The sequence below is a fragment of the Polypterus senegalus genome, chromosome 10, assembly GCF_016835505.1.
Source record: "Polypterus senegalus isolate Bchr_013 chromosome 10, ASM1683550v1, whole genome shotgun sequence".
Taxonomy (NCBI): Eukaryota; Metazoa; Chordata; class Cladistia; order Polypteriformes; family Polypteridae; genus Polypterus; species Polypterus senegalus.
Window position 1 is genome coordinate 104,523,104 of NC_053163.1, and position 15,528 is coordinate 104,538,631.

Genomic DNA, 15,528 nt, shown 5'->3' on the forward strand with positions numbered 1-15,528 from the left:
AACAACATAATGCACATTTGTTCATCTTCACGAATCAACAAATTAATAACCATATCTTCTCAGACTCCTACTCACCTGCCTCTCTTTTTCTTTTATGGTGTAGCTTCTGCCACATGGGGTTGGGGGAATTCAGGTGTATAGGGGGCATGCATGACAGGATCTACTGGCCTTTATTAACTCCTGTTACTAACTCTCTCTGTCCTTTGTCATTTCCTTCACTTGACATAATTATAGGGCTCAGATTACATTCAGCTTAAGAAGGTATGGGAAAAAGACAACAAAAGTGAAGGTCATGACAATAGTATGACTATCTTTGGGAGAGTAAGTCTTATGAGTATGTTGGTTGCCCCAGAATGGCTGTAGGAGGAGAAAAAATGGGATCTTGATGAAAAAGGCAATGCTCCCTCAGGTCACTAGACAGCAGACATACAAGAATTGGACAGGATTTCCATACTCTCTTAAATAATACTTTCCCAATTAAGTATGGCCCTTAAATGTTTATCTATGACTGATGGTTTCAGAAATGTACAGTATAAATAAAGGATGCTGTCTGGACCTGACTTGACATACAGGTATCTTGTGTTCAGATAGATTGTCCAGTAATCCAATGTAAATAAAGCTATCATTCCTATGAAGTACAGTACTTTTGACAAACGTACATGCATAGCCAAGATCATTTCACTAGAAGGCCAATGTGAGAACCACTCTTAGAAGGGTCAATGTTAATATTCACGTAACTGCATAACTGCTATAATCTGTTACCCATATAAGGTAACATGTAATAGACTTTTCTCAGCTAGCTAGCTAGCTAGCTAGCTAGCTAGATAGATAGATAGATAGATAGATAGATAGATAGATAGATAGATAGATAGATAGATACTTTATTAAGCTATATCTGTAATAACAGAATGTTAATTAATCAATTAGGAATGTTGTCTCTTTGCTAGAAGCATGGGCTGTTACATTTGCTTCCAAATAGAGGGATACAATGACATACAGCTTCTTGACTGTATGACAGTGTGAATATATGCCTTTCCCTATGTGCTGCAAGTGTAGGAGAGGGGCTTAAAGAAATAAAATGAGATATTTAAGCCTTAAACGTTTTTGTAATATCAGTTTTTCTCTTTATTTTTGTTCAAACTGTTTTTGCTTGAAATTTTTGAAACAAAATTACTTTGACAGCGAAATGATCTGCATATGCATCACACTCATTACCTGAATTTATATAAAGAAAGCTGACACTTCAGAATTTTGGAAAATCTGGAAAAACACAGCGTCAGCCAGAGATCATGATTTATCTGCTAATTTCATACTTGCTTGGTGGATTGAACTGGCAGATAACTACTTTGTTTTAATTTTGTTAAATTACTTTGAGGTCAGGCAGTACTTCACACATTTTTTTTTTGCTTTCCACTATGGGGCTAAGCAGGGCTTTTTTGTACAACTTTTTTTTACTTAAAAAAATTTTTTTTTTGCTATTTTTAAGCTGCTGATGAACAAAATACTATGTGAGTAAGAGGGGGTATATTCAACTCTGCAGCAAGAGAACAGCATGGAAAATGCAGGCAGAGGCAATTAATCAATCAATACACAATAATTAATTAGTGTTGTATCCATCAACAGTAAATAGCTGAGTGAGTTTCCCAGTATAGAATTAAAGGTTAGAAAAACAATACTAGTTAAGTTGGGCATACTGTACTGGAAAATAAAGAAAGGGAGCGTAAATAACACATTTGGGGGTCATGGTATAGATATTTGCAATGAGAAAGAAAGAAAGAAAGAAAGAAAGAAAGAAAGATGAAGAGACAGTCATCTAGGAAAACTGACAGAAGTAAGTAACAGGTCACACTCAGCAGGCAGGTTAATGTTTGCGAATATCAGTTGGAAGAAGGTGTGTGAGAGTATTTTTAACAGCATTTATATATAAAAACTACTATATTTTTTACACTTCTGTTTATATATATTTTAAAGAAAATAAGAGTCATACAATCAAATTTTAAAAATGGGGCCAATACAAGTCCTGTATGAAGCTGGGCTTTTTAGAGGCATGCTTTGAATAAGGCTGCTTCCTGGAGGCCTGTATATAATATGGTAAATAGCAGCAAAGATAAATAGAGCAGATTACTAATCTGTGTTATAGTGTAACATTGAAGGATCTTTGCCAGGAGTGTGTATGGAATTGTGGACCAGGAAGTAGAGACAGGTGGGTCACAGTTGAACACAAGTACAAGATTAAGGGTGCACACTGTGCAGAATCATCAACCACAGAGTTGGAGATGTCCCACCATTTTTAGTTGGATGTCAGCTCTGAAAACTATGCAGTGCTACACTGGGTAGTGAAGCCCCAGTGGATAACCTCAAACCTAGTATTCAGAAAGAGAGAACTAGTAATAGTATTAAACTTAATTATAAGGTGGATTGAGATCCAGGTTTTCTCCAGGAATGAGGACTCTTATATTGTGTGTTGCCATCCTTGTGAACAGGTGGGAAACCTCCAGAAAGGGTGAATAGGCTCCTGACCAGTTGTTATTAGGGCACTGAATGCCACCTAATCACCTCCAATGCAGCAGTGCAATAGATGACATCTTGTGCAAGAGTGTTTCATGTGCAATTAAGGTCTTATGTTGAATGTTTGTGTTCTACTTTATTTCTTCTTATCCTTTCTTAATCTTTTGTAATTATATTTATTTATATTTTGACACTGCTGGGACTGCACCTAATTTTGTTGTATTTGTTACAACGACAACAAAAATATTCTGATAGTTGTCATTGCTAATTTTGGAACAAATGACATGCATAAGGGCAGACTCTCAGTTTTACTGTCCAATTTAAAGTTCTTTCAGTGCCATATGTACTGTAAGTCCAAGCAAGATGAGAAGATTCAAAAATGTAGAGTAGAATAGAGAAACATATTTTTCATTTGAACTGGAGGGACCCCAGTGTATTCAGGAGATATGTTAGTAGGTTTGTCAAGGATTGTTTAAACAAGGGAATAAGGAAGCAAGGAATTTAGGATAGGCCAGGTTTATACAGTAAGTTCACCTAAAGCACAGCAGTGTTAATAACAATATACAAAGTAACCCTGAAATTACTAACCCACAATTAATGACAGAATTGTTATGATTCTGTTCCTGCTTTTTATTGATTTTTGTTTTTTAGAATTTGTTTATTATCCCTCATTTTCTTCTTCCCTTGTCTTAATTGTTTGCTATTTTTGTGATTTTTTCCAACGTTTTCTTTTTTTGTTCAGAGCTGAATCAGAACTTACCTGAGAAATCTATTAAAATGCACCTGTTGCCATAGCCAAACTACTCTTTGGCTCTCTTTGTGAGTCCCTGCATTTTTTGTATGTTTGTTGGTCTTTTGGACCATTTCTGTTTTGCTTTTGTGGTTTTCGAATTTGCCTTTTTCTGTATTTTGATTCTTGGTTTTATGGAATAGGACTTTGTAATAATGCCTTTTTCTTTTTGCATTTTATGGCATTATTTTGTATATTTATTTATTTTCATATCTTTGAAGTTGCTTCTTTTGAATATGCTGTATTTTTGAATATTGTAATTTAATACGTTAATTTTAAAAAATTGTATTAGTCTTTTCTTTTGGTAAGGTGTTTTTGGGCAGTTTTGGCCTTCTCCATTGAGGTATATTCATATCAGAAATAAAATAATGCATTAACAAATGCTTTCCTTACTGATAGAAGAATTGAGTTGGAGTTAATTGTGTACAGTTACACATACAATATGATATTATACCACTAACCTGGGTAAATCTGAGGGGTGGGGATGAGTATAATCGCACAGCATTTAAGAATGACAGGCAAAATTGGAAAGGTGAGGAAGTAGCTATTTATATAAAAGAGAAATTGAATGCAAGTCTGTTTGGAAGAGGTGATGAGCCATATATTACTTAGGATATTTTGATAGGACTAGAAACATTAAATATAGAAGCCTGATATTGGGAGTAGTTTTATATACCTCCTAATATAGACAATACTTTCAATATATATCTTTTTAATGATATAAAAACTAGTTTAGAGAGAGATATTATAGTAAGGGTGGACTTCAATTACTAATATATTAACTGAAATTACCTTGCAAATAGCAGAGCAGAAGAACAGGATTTTATAGCTGTAATCCTATAGGTGCATTATTTGTAACTAATAGGATACAATTCAGGGGTTTAAAATGATTGCCTCATTAGGATCTTATGGTAATGGTAACTTCCCCATATAATTTACCTGTAATGGTGAATGAGCAGCCAGCACAACGCGGTTGCAAACACATGTGTGCTAGATCGGGCATATCAAACTCACTACCGTTGGTGGGCCGCTTCGACTGCCATACACACGTCAGCGGGCTGCACTGTAACAAATACTATTATGCTATTATACACAGTTACTGTAGCTTTCTTTCCAGTACTGAAAACTTTAAAATGTAACACTTAAAGTTTAAAATTTAAAGAAAAGCAATTTATTTCCATACAATCTCTGTACAACAGCGTACAATAAGAGACTTAATGAAAACAATTGCTCACAACGGTAAGTGCTTCCAAACATAGACAGTACTCTCGATGCCAACTTACGGATCTGCACATACAAGGGTGGCAGGTAAACGTACAAGCCTGGCACACCAACTTCGTTGTATTTACCCTTCAGAATAAAATCTGACTGCAGTTCAATCAATTCCATTTGGATATTCTCAGGTGCATTCTTAACATTGTAAGAGTATCGTGACATAAACCGCAAAAGTCCTGTTCGTGTGAAATGAAATCACAAAAACGCTCACTGAATTCATTGCTCAGTAATTCAAGTTGGAAAACAAATCCTCCAAAAATGTAATTTTACTTTACTAAGTTTACTTCAAAGTTTATATTGTAAAATAAGCCGATATGCAAAAAGGTCCGTGTACTTTTTGGTATTTGAAATTTCATTTTAGAAGCAAAAATGAAAAAACAAAAATTTAGATTTAGATTTTTGATTAAAGAATCAATTGAGGGAAAATAAGGTATTTTTTAATTCTGTGGTAACAAATAGTAGTCAAAAATATTACACATACTATTCTGGATTTATTTGTGACTGAAATAATGAAAGTGTTATAGCTCAAAAACAACAAAACAGACACATTTTCGTTGTCTGAAACCGGAGGTACTTCTATGCGATTTTTGATGACGCGTGCAAACAGTCCTCCTCACAACACATCGATTGACAGTGGGTCTCGTTCTCGTCTCTTGCATTTTTCATTTCTGATATGTGAAAGATCAAAAGGAAAAAAGTCATTATTTTGCGTTTTTCATTTTTCCTTTTTAAGTTGAAAATCAAATAAGTGTCTCTTTTTCATTTTTAAATGAAATTTTGTGAAATTAAATTTCAAATACCAAAAAGTACACAGACACAAAAATCCCCCTGACCTATACTAATTTTACAAACTCAAAATTACAAAAATATGTTAATAAGCAACTTCAGATCTTCAGGTGTAGTCTACACTAACTGTTCGTTACAATACTAGCACAAAATTACATAAAACTAGAGCAAAAAAAACTTGAAAATATGCAAGCTATTTCTACTCGTGATGGTCAGTTCTGCCCAGTGGCCAGTCTCAGCAGCCCAGCCAGTAGTGTAGCCTGCCTGGCTGCTACTGCCTAGCACTTCAGTTGCGACGTCGGGGGATTTGGGGGTGGGGGGGCGGGTGGTTGGGGGTTGCAGTGTCATGCCTAGGGTATCAAGGAGCTGATACTGCAGCTGCAACTATACTAGCAGATGACGTTCCGGTACCGTAATGCCATGGGAAAACATGCTTTTGTCAGAAGGCGGAAGTAAGAAAAGTCAATATAATGCCGAAGATGCAGAATGATTCAATCACAAACGATAGTAATCATTTTGTACAAGATTAGTGCTAACTATGATCTGTCATGCGGGACGCACAGATTTCTGTGTCGGGCCACGTGTTTGACATGCCTGTGCTAGATGAAAGGAAGGTTTACAATAGTGATATTGCACCTGATCACAGAAGTACATAGAATGCATGACTCAGTGTTGTTTGCTATTGAGGGACACTGGAAGACATAATTAACAATTGGCTAGGCAAAATAGCTAGCAGTATACAACTGAAGTCCTCACCACCAGGGGTCATCTTTAGACCGGTCTTTTGGTTTGCAGACACATATTTACTGCTGAGCAGGTAGAGTAGAGAGAAGAACTTTTAGGTTTGTATATATTAGGGATGATGGCATACATCCAATTTGTATATATTTTTAGGTGAAAGTAATCTGTGTTAGTAGGTATTCATTATTTCATCATTGTCTTTGTGCATATTTCTGTTTTTGATTAATTTTCTTTACATTCTTTGTGAACTGTCTGAAGAAGAAGGATGAAGAAAAGGCTCTTTGTTTAATGGTGTATTAGCAAATTGTCATCATGAGTTGAGATTTTTTTTATTAATATGCTGAAATTCTATGAGGAAGGAAGAAACCATATGATCAGAGAGGTGTATATGATATTATGTATCATGATATTCTTTAGAACATTAGAACACTCTAGACGAGACCAGGCCATTCAGCCCAACAAAGCGCACCAGTCTTATCCACTTATTTCTTCCAAAAAGACATCAAGTCAAGTTTTGAATGTCCTTACAGTCTTACTATCTACCACACAACTTGGTAGCTTATTCCAAGTGTCTATCGTTCTTTGTATAAAGAAAAACTTTTTAATGTTTCTGCGAAATTTACCCAGAACAAGTTTCCAACCGTGTCCCCGTGTTCTTGATGAACTCATTTTAAAATAACAGTCTCGATCCACTGTACTAATTCCCTTCATAATTTTAAACACCTCAGTGTTGTCACCTCTTAATCTTCTTTTTTTAAACTGAAAAGGCTCAGCTTTTTTAATCTTTCTTTATAATCTATCCCCTGTAGCCCTGGAATGAGCCTAGTTGCTCTTCTCTGGGCCTTTTCTAGTGCTGCTATGTCCTTTTTGTAGCATAGAGACCAAAACAGCTCACAATACTCCAGATGAGGCCTCACCAGTGCATTATAAAGGTTGAGCAGAACCTCCTTGGACTTGTACTCCACACATCGTACTATATAACCTAACATTCTGTTTGCCTTCTTAATGGATTCTGAGCACTGTCGGGAAGTCAATAGCTTAGAGTCCACTATGACTGCTAAATCCTTCTCATAAGGTGTACTTTCGATTTTCAGACCTCCCATTTTGTATTCAAACCTAACATGTTTACTTCCTATGCGTAATACTTTATATTTACTAACGTTAAATTCCATCTGCCACAAATCTTCCAAAGCCTGTGTGCTATCCAAGTCCTTTTGTAATGATATAACGGATTCCAAATTATCTGCTAATCCACCTATCTTGGTATCATTAGCAAACTTAACCAGCTTGTTACTTATATTCCTGTTCAAATCATTTACATATATATTTAAAATAGCAGCGGCCCCAGCACTGACCCCTGTGGAACACCACTCTTAACATCTGCCAGATTTGATAGGGTTCCTCACACCATCACCCTCTGACATCAAACTCACACTAAAAACACTGAACTCCCATTTCTTTTAGTTTGATGCCCAACTTCTCATGTGGCTCCTTATCAAATGCTTTCTGAATATCAAGATAAATAATATCATATGGTCCACTTTGATCATATCCTTTTGTTGCCTCCTCATAGAATTCCAGCATGTTAGTGAAACATGACCTCCCTCTTCTGAACCCATGCTGATTGTTCCTAATATTTCACACAATATGTCCTTGCCATGTATTGTTCAATCTTATGGCAGAAAATCTAGAATTAGCCATATCATAACAGATGTTCCTGGACAGATACAGGCACATTTGTGGCAGATTAAATTAAATATAAGTAAATCTAAATTCCACATTTGTGGCAGATTAAATTAAATATAAGTAAATCTAAATTATCACCCATTCGAAGTAAAATGTTTTATCTGAGTACACAAATAATGAATTTTGAAATTTGAAAGCATAGTACTCCGTATGAGAAGGACCTAGGAATCATCATGGTCTCTCCACTATATAAAGTATAACCAGACAGTATTCAGAGGTGATTAAGAAGGCTAAAGGGATGTAAGGTTAAAGAGTTAAATGTGTGGAATACAAGTTAAATGGCAGTTATTGCTTAAGCTATATAACACACTAATGAGGGCTCTCTGGAATACTACGTGCACTTTTGCTCTTCATATTACTGGAATAAGAAATGTGTAGCAGCGCTAGACAAAGTCCAGAGAAGAGTGAGTAGGCTAATTCCATGTCTACCATGAATGAGTTATGAGATGAGGTTGAATGTCTTAAACCTTTTCATTTTGATATGATTAAAGTATTCCAGCTGTTATTCTTAAACAAGAACATGGGGATGCATATGAAAACTTACTAAGGATAAAGTTTGCACACAAATTTTATAGTTTTTCACAGAAAGAACGATAGACTTATAGAATAAGTTTCCCAGTAGCATGGTAGACATTAGGACTTTGGATATATGGTTATCATCATCATAATTGTAAAATTATTTTTAAAAAATGGTTATATATATATTGTAAATGAGTGGACACTTGGTGGGACTATTGCTCAGCTTTTCCCCAACAGACAAACACACTGGACACAGATTAAAAGCACTAAGAAGTACTTTGTAATTTAATTTCTTGTTTTCTTTGAGATAGTGCCTCCAAAGCACCCCAGCCACATTAAACACCAATAAACTCACAGTAATTAAACACAATACTCTCCTCTTACCTCCCAGCAAGCTCTGTCACACTCCCTTCCAACTCCAGATAGCCTGTCACACTCCCTTCCGACTCCGGCTCGCCTACTGGGTTCCCATCAGTCCTTTAAATTGTCTTTGACCTGGAAATGCTTCTGTCCTTCCCGACCACGTGACTGGCTAGCACTTCCGGGTCTAATAAAGAACAGGGATTTTCTTCAGCCTTGAAATACATCGAGGCTTCCATCCTCATGACTACCTCGTACTTCCGGGCTACAATTAAAGAATATGTCCCCAGCTCCTCCTGGCGGCACCCACGGCACCCAGCAGGGCTGTGTGTCCGAACTTCATGTCCCATAGTGCCCTGTGGGATCCGGGGTGCCACTGCACTCCAGGGAAGCTGCCATCTAGCGTTTTGGGGGAAGCAGTATCGGCAAGTAGATGCCTTCAACCATCCTTGAGCTTTTGGCCGTTCATCACAATATATATATATATATATATATATATATATATATATATATATATATATATATATATATATATATATATATATATATATATTCACATTTCTGACTAGAATATTATTTGAGTACACCAATAAGACATAAAGATGTCCATAGAACTTTGTAGTACTTTTTCACTTTCTCTCTTTGCCCACATCCTGTTAAATGTGTTTTTGTTATTGGTAGTGTTTTCCGGCTACAGATTTCTGTTTCCTACTATACCCTCTCCTAATAGCTTTTATGTTTGGTCATTTGCCATTTCACATTATGACTAAGCCTTTTCAATCAGTCAGTCGTAATGAAATCACTCAGCATAATTTATATAGTGTGAACTACAACAGCATTCGGTTCTTTGTTGGAATTGACCATATATTTACTTATTTGATCAAACTGAACATCATAAATGAATTTTACAGGCTTATTTTATTAAACCTGCCTTTATGGCACAGATTCTCCTGCTTTTCCTTGGTTTAACTTCTTCAAGATCAGTAGCTTTACTACCAGCTTCTAATCAGAAATATGTAAAAAGTACTTGTCTTCCAAGGGAGATGCCTGTTTCTAAGAAACTTCTCATTGAAATAATTTAATCACACCTGATATATTTGAACATTCATTGTCATCCATCTGCTTCATTTATTACAGTAAAAACTCTTCTTTTGTGAGCTTGTGGTCTTTCAAAAAAAATTCTGTGTCTTGTCTTCACTGCATGAAGTCCTTGGCAGCAGTAAACCAAAGCGCATTAACTTTGAGGAACACTCCACCTGTCCATTATCTTACAGCAATACCTCTGTCGTCTTTCACAAGGAACCAAGCCACTTTTTAACAAAATTAACTCACATTGCTGGAATTTATTTTGCATATTTCATATGGCCTTGCAGTTAGGAGACCCGAGTTCGCTTCCCGGGTCCTCCCTGTGTGGAGTTTGCATGTTCTCCCCGTGTCTGCGTGGGTTTCCTCCGGGTACTCCGGTTTCCTCCCAAAGTCCAAATACATGCAGGTTAGGTGCATTGGTGATTCTAAATTGGCTCTAGTGTGTGCTTGGTGTGTGTGTGTGCCCTGTGGTGGGCTGGCACCCTGCCCGGGGTTTGTTTCCTGCCTTGCCCCCAGTGTTGGCTGGGATTGGCTCCAGCAGACCCCCGTGACCCTGTAGTTAGGATATAGCGGGTTGGATGATGGATGGATGGATATTTCATATGTAGAAGTCAGTTAGTTCTAAATGAAAATATAATTAGAAAGGTTAGTTGTAAAAAAAAATTAAGGTAAAATGCAACTCTACAATTTTTTACATAAAAGCCAGAGAAATGTACTTTACAGACAAAAACCAATTATTGACTACTGAAAAAGAGGTGTTTTTTTAAATAGGGAAGTTGGTAAAAGATGATCACTTTATAATAATAACACTTTTTACTTAAATATATATCCTCTCAAGAAAACATCTCTGATATAGAGCCAGGTATGTCAGGGCAACACAAAGAGTTCCTTTTGCTTCAAAACGTCCAGTTTCTACATTTTAATTTGTCAAAAATGTTTTTGACATAATGCTTGGAGTGATCTCCCTTTTATATATCCTGCAACAGAAATGTGTCACTTGTAAATCAAATGAAGATAAACTTATTGAGAAGATGAATCCTATATTTTTTAAATAATTCTTTTTATAACAGTACAACAATGAGGCATTATGCAGTTTATTTCTATGCAACCAAGATATCCAGTATAATTTGCTTACCAAGTATACTTCATTTGTTTTCTTCTCTCTTACAGTTTACATTGAAGATCTTGCCAGAGGAGTGGAGCAAAGCCGGAGACTCATCATTGTGCTGACTCCTGACTTTGTCACCAGGAGAGGGTGGAGCATCTTTCAGCTGGAAAACCGCCTCCACAGTATGTTAGTGACAGGTGAAATTAAAGTAATCATGATCGAATGTACGGACCTGCGAGGCATCATGAACTACCAGGAGGTGGAGGCATTGAAACACACCATAAAATTACTCTCAGTGGTCAAGTGGACAGGGCCCAAATGCAACCAACTGAAATCAAAATTCTGGAAGAAAATACTGTTTGAAATGCCTGTCAAGAAAAAGGAGACACTGTCTCGCAGACAGGTCTTGGACTCTGGGGAGCAAGGCCTTTTTGGTGACCTTCAAACTGTATCTACTATTGCCATGACAACAACGTCCTCCTCCATGGCCCCCACCCATGCAGAGATCCCCGACTTTCATCAAACAAATCACCCACAAATGAGACATTATTGCCGAAGTTATGAATATGAAATGCCCTCGTCCCCAGTGCAAATACCATCCATGGGCAATCGACATTTGTACTGTAACATCCCCATGACTCTTCTAAATGGACAAATAATGCATAACAACACTCTAAAAAACAAGCCGGAACTACATTTGAATAATACTTTTGTGCCAGTCTCTGCTAGAGAGCTTACCAGTGACATCTGGTAATGTGACTCCTAGAATTTCTTCCTTCTTTGCATGAAGACTCGCACAGACAGACTAATTATTTTCTGACTAAAGCCCACAGAGTTGAACACTCACAACATCTCTTGTCTTTATACAATATATTTTGGGGGTTTTGGTTCAGTAAAAAAATGAGGGTAGCTTTTAAAAAATTACCTTTCCTACTTAATTCGAAGTGTTAATTGACATTGTTTTTATGTAATCTTAGTTACTATGTACAGTTTGCATACATGCTTGAGAATGACTGGAACGTCAAACCCAGTGTGTTTTGAAAGTGTATTTTTTTGTTTTCTCAGAAGCGTTTACTAGACCCATCATTAGGGAAAGGTTGACAATGGTTTTCTCATTACATATAACATATTTCTATAACTGAAAGCTTGAAGGTTGTTTGAGCATAAGTACTCATATTGAAATGAATAATTGTTTTCTTTGTCACATCATAAAACCACTCAAAATGTAAGTTCAATTTTTGAACATCACTATATGCTCCTATAGAGAAAGCCTGGCAGCCTATATATGTCTATATATAGATATTCTTATATATATATATATATATATATATATATATATATATATATATATATATATATATATACTGTATATATGACATCAGTATCTATGCCTAAAACAATATCTGTCAGCCAAATAAGAAGAAACCTGTGTTTTAACCAGTGGCACTATTTTGTGATTTTATTTTGTTCATGCTGAACATCAGTGATAATTTCTTAAAAATCAAAATCAAGCAAAGCTATAACACATCAAAATATAAACACATAATGTAGTTTGAGTGTCAAAAGATTATCTGTTTTTATTATTTATATTTGTTTCTCCTTCTATTATGATTTTTGCTTTCAGCCAAATGGTGCTATGGGCGACTGTTTGGAAAACAAAGTGTGCCTGGAGAGCTTAAAAACTAAATTAGAATTGATCCTAGATCAAGCAATATAACAGTCTTTCATTAGTTGAATGGGGGTATTTTATTTCATTTTATCTAATGTAGCTCTTCTGCAAGATTGGACCAGAAGACAAAGATAAAGATAGAAAAGATTATTTTCCTTTCATATAATATATCAGCATATTTTTTATTTAACTTCTATTGTCAAGTATCATTCATAAGATTTCTCACATTGCTTCAAAAAATTCTCGTTGTATCAGTCTCTGTCAAACACTTTTATAGAGGCAATATAAGAAGCTGTATTATATTAATTTATACAGGGCACTCTTCTAAATGCGGCCAATCAAAATGGTTTTTATTCTAATTCTCAAAGAACTCCTAGAAAGTCAGCGAAACCACTATGTTAACAACTTTAGAAACCACTCATATAGAACATATCTGACTTTTACGTTAACACTGATCTGTGTTTTCAGTCATTGTCTGCAAGCAGGTGGTTCATCGTGTGGTGGCTCAACACACATTAATTTTTATTGCCATGTATCAAAAACTCTGGCATATACACAGTATATATATATATATATATATATATATGTCAATGTAACTTCAACATGAATGCCAGAACCCAAGGTTTCTCAGCAGAACATTGCCAGAGCATCACACAAGTCGCCTTCTTCCCACAGCACATCCTGCTGCCATCTCTTCCCCAGGTAAATGATGCACCCACATCCGGCCATCTACATGATCTAAAAGAGAATGTGATTCATCAGGCCAGGTCATCTTCTTCCTTTGCTACATGGTTTAGTTCTGATACCCATGTGCCCTTTGTAGGCACTTTTAGTGGTGGAGAGGGGTTGGCATTGGCACTCTGACCAGTCTGCAGCTATGTGGCCCCATATGCAGCAGGCTACAATGCACTGTGTGTTCTGACACCTTTCTCTCATGGCCAGCATTATGTTTTTGAGCAATCTGATCTAATGTAGCTACAAGATTGGACCAGACAGGATAGCCTTCGTTCTCCACATGCATTAATGAACCTTGAGAACCCATGGTCCTGTCACCGGTTCAGTGGTTTCCCTTCCTTGAAATATTTTTGTTAACCACTGCATACCAGGAACACTTCACAAGACCTGCCATGTTGGAGATGCTCTTACACAGTCGTCCGGCCTTCACAATTTGGTCATTTATTGCTCACATTCTTATGCTTGCCCATTTTTCCTGCATCCAACATATCACCTTCAAGAAATGACTGTTTACTTGACTTGATGCCTAATATGATGCCCACCACTTGAGAAGTGCCACTGTAACAAGATAATCGATGTTATTTTTTTACCCTTGTGTCAGTGTTGTAACTGATTGGCTAATATATATATATACATACAGAGAGAGAGAGAGAGAGATGGCCAGTCAGTTAAACTGGCACTGTGAATTATTACTAAAAAAATTAACATTGGTTTCTCAGTCATCATTAATTGCTTTAATAAGAATAGACAGCAAAACAGACAATCTTTTAGTCAACAGAAAAAAGTCTACAGACATGTAGAACAGCTAAATAACCTTTGATGTTTATTTTTGCACAATGGTAAAAAAGCACAATAAAAGAATGTCTGGCAAACATTCATAACAGAAACTACTATATGATACAGTTAAACAGAAACTTGTATTTGACCTGTCAGTAATGAACAAAAACTCTTTAAAAAAAAAAAAAAAGAAAACTGCCGGACCCTAGAATGAAAGTGATACTTATTTTTTGCCATTGCCAACATTTTTATTATAAATGCCTCATAGCTAAAAATCCCTTTACATATATGAAGTTCAAATATCACATTCATTCTTTGGTTAAGAGAAAACGATGATGTTAGATTCCCCTGTTGCTTTATATTTGATAAACATGCCATGATCACATAAAATGTTCACAAAACCTGCTGACTGTGGATCTTATTTGCTGTTTTCAAGGGAACATGACAAGTAGTAATTCAGAGCAAGAGTTCCCAATTCTCACTCTGCTGGAAACCTTTGGCTGCTTGTTACCATTTTAATGCAAGTTACTGTACACTTCTTACTTGTAAGTCAGTTTCCTCTTAATTAGATTCTGAAGCTAAAAAAATAATTCCACCTTCTAAACATGTTTTTATTTTTATATGCAGAAGTCAGTTTGCTTCTAATAACCTTCTTCAGTGGGGGAAATTGGTAGTAATGTGTTTTTTTATTCGACAGATTCACATTTGTCAATAACGAAGTTTTAGTTATATCATTCAATATAAGCACTGTCTGTGTTTCGCCATGTACAGTATGTGTGATTTGTGTGTGTTTTATTTATGTATGATGCACAGCTGACTTCCTCTTTTATATGTGAAGGTGACAAAATTGATCACCTTTTTGTTCGAGTCTATTGTTTTGAAACCTTTGCTTGATTTGCTTGACATGGATTTTCATATGAAAATAACTTTCAAAGTGATGTGCTGTGCCTACTTTGTCACTGCAAATAAGCATGAGAGTCTATATATAAAGTATGTGACAAAGCCCAAACCCTTCTAAATTGCGGATTTTTTTTCAGGATCTTAAAGGAATAGTCTGCCCAGAAATTATGTTACTTACCACTTGAAGTTTGTAGCGATGACTGAGAAAATTTTTAAAAGTCCAGTTTTCATGGTGAATGGAGATAACAAAATTTCTGACAGAACAGATGTTTATGGTGACCAACACTGGACAATACTAAACAGTATCAAAAAATTCCATGATCAAAATTCACATTATTTTTGTTGCAATCTAAATGTCGAATCGTCTAGTCTTGTGCTCACAACATCCCAAGTGCATGTATTTTTTCTAAAATATTGTTAAATAACCCACTTCTAAAAGTACTGTTGAAAATGAAAATTGAACATAATAAAATGCAACTAAGCATTTGAATTGGGACACAGCTCTCCAACCCCTTCTCCATGCCATTG

General features: G+C 36.0%; 1 protein-coding gene across 1 annotated transcript in view; it reads left to right on the forward strand.

The window, feature by feature from the left end:
• il1rapl2 (interleukin 1 receptor accessory protein-like 2) overlaps positions 1 to 11,816 on the forward strand; it is a 1,094,678-nt gene extending 1,082,862 nt beyond the window's left edge. Inside the window, exon 11 of the mRNA XM_039766278.1 lies at positions 10,982 to 11,816. Within this exon, the coding sequence (XP_039622212.1) occupies positions 10,982 to 11,673 (692 nt within the window). The 3' untranslated portion in view covers positions 11,674 to 11,816. The remainder of the gene's footprint in view (positions 1 to 10,981) is intronic.
• Positions 11,817 to 15,528: the final 3,712 nt, after the last annotated feature.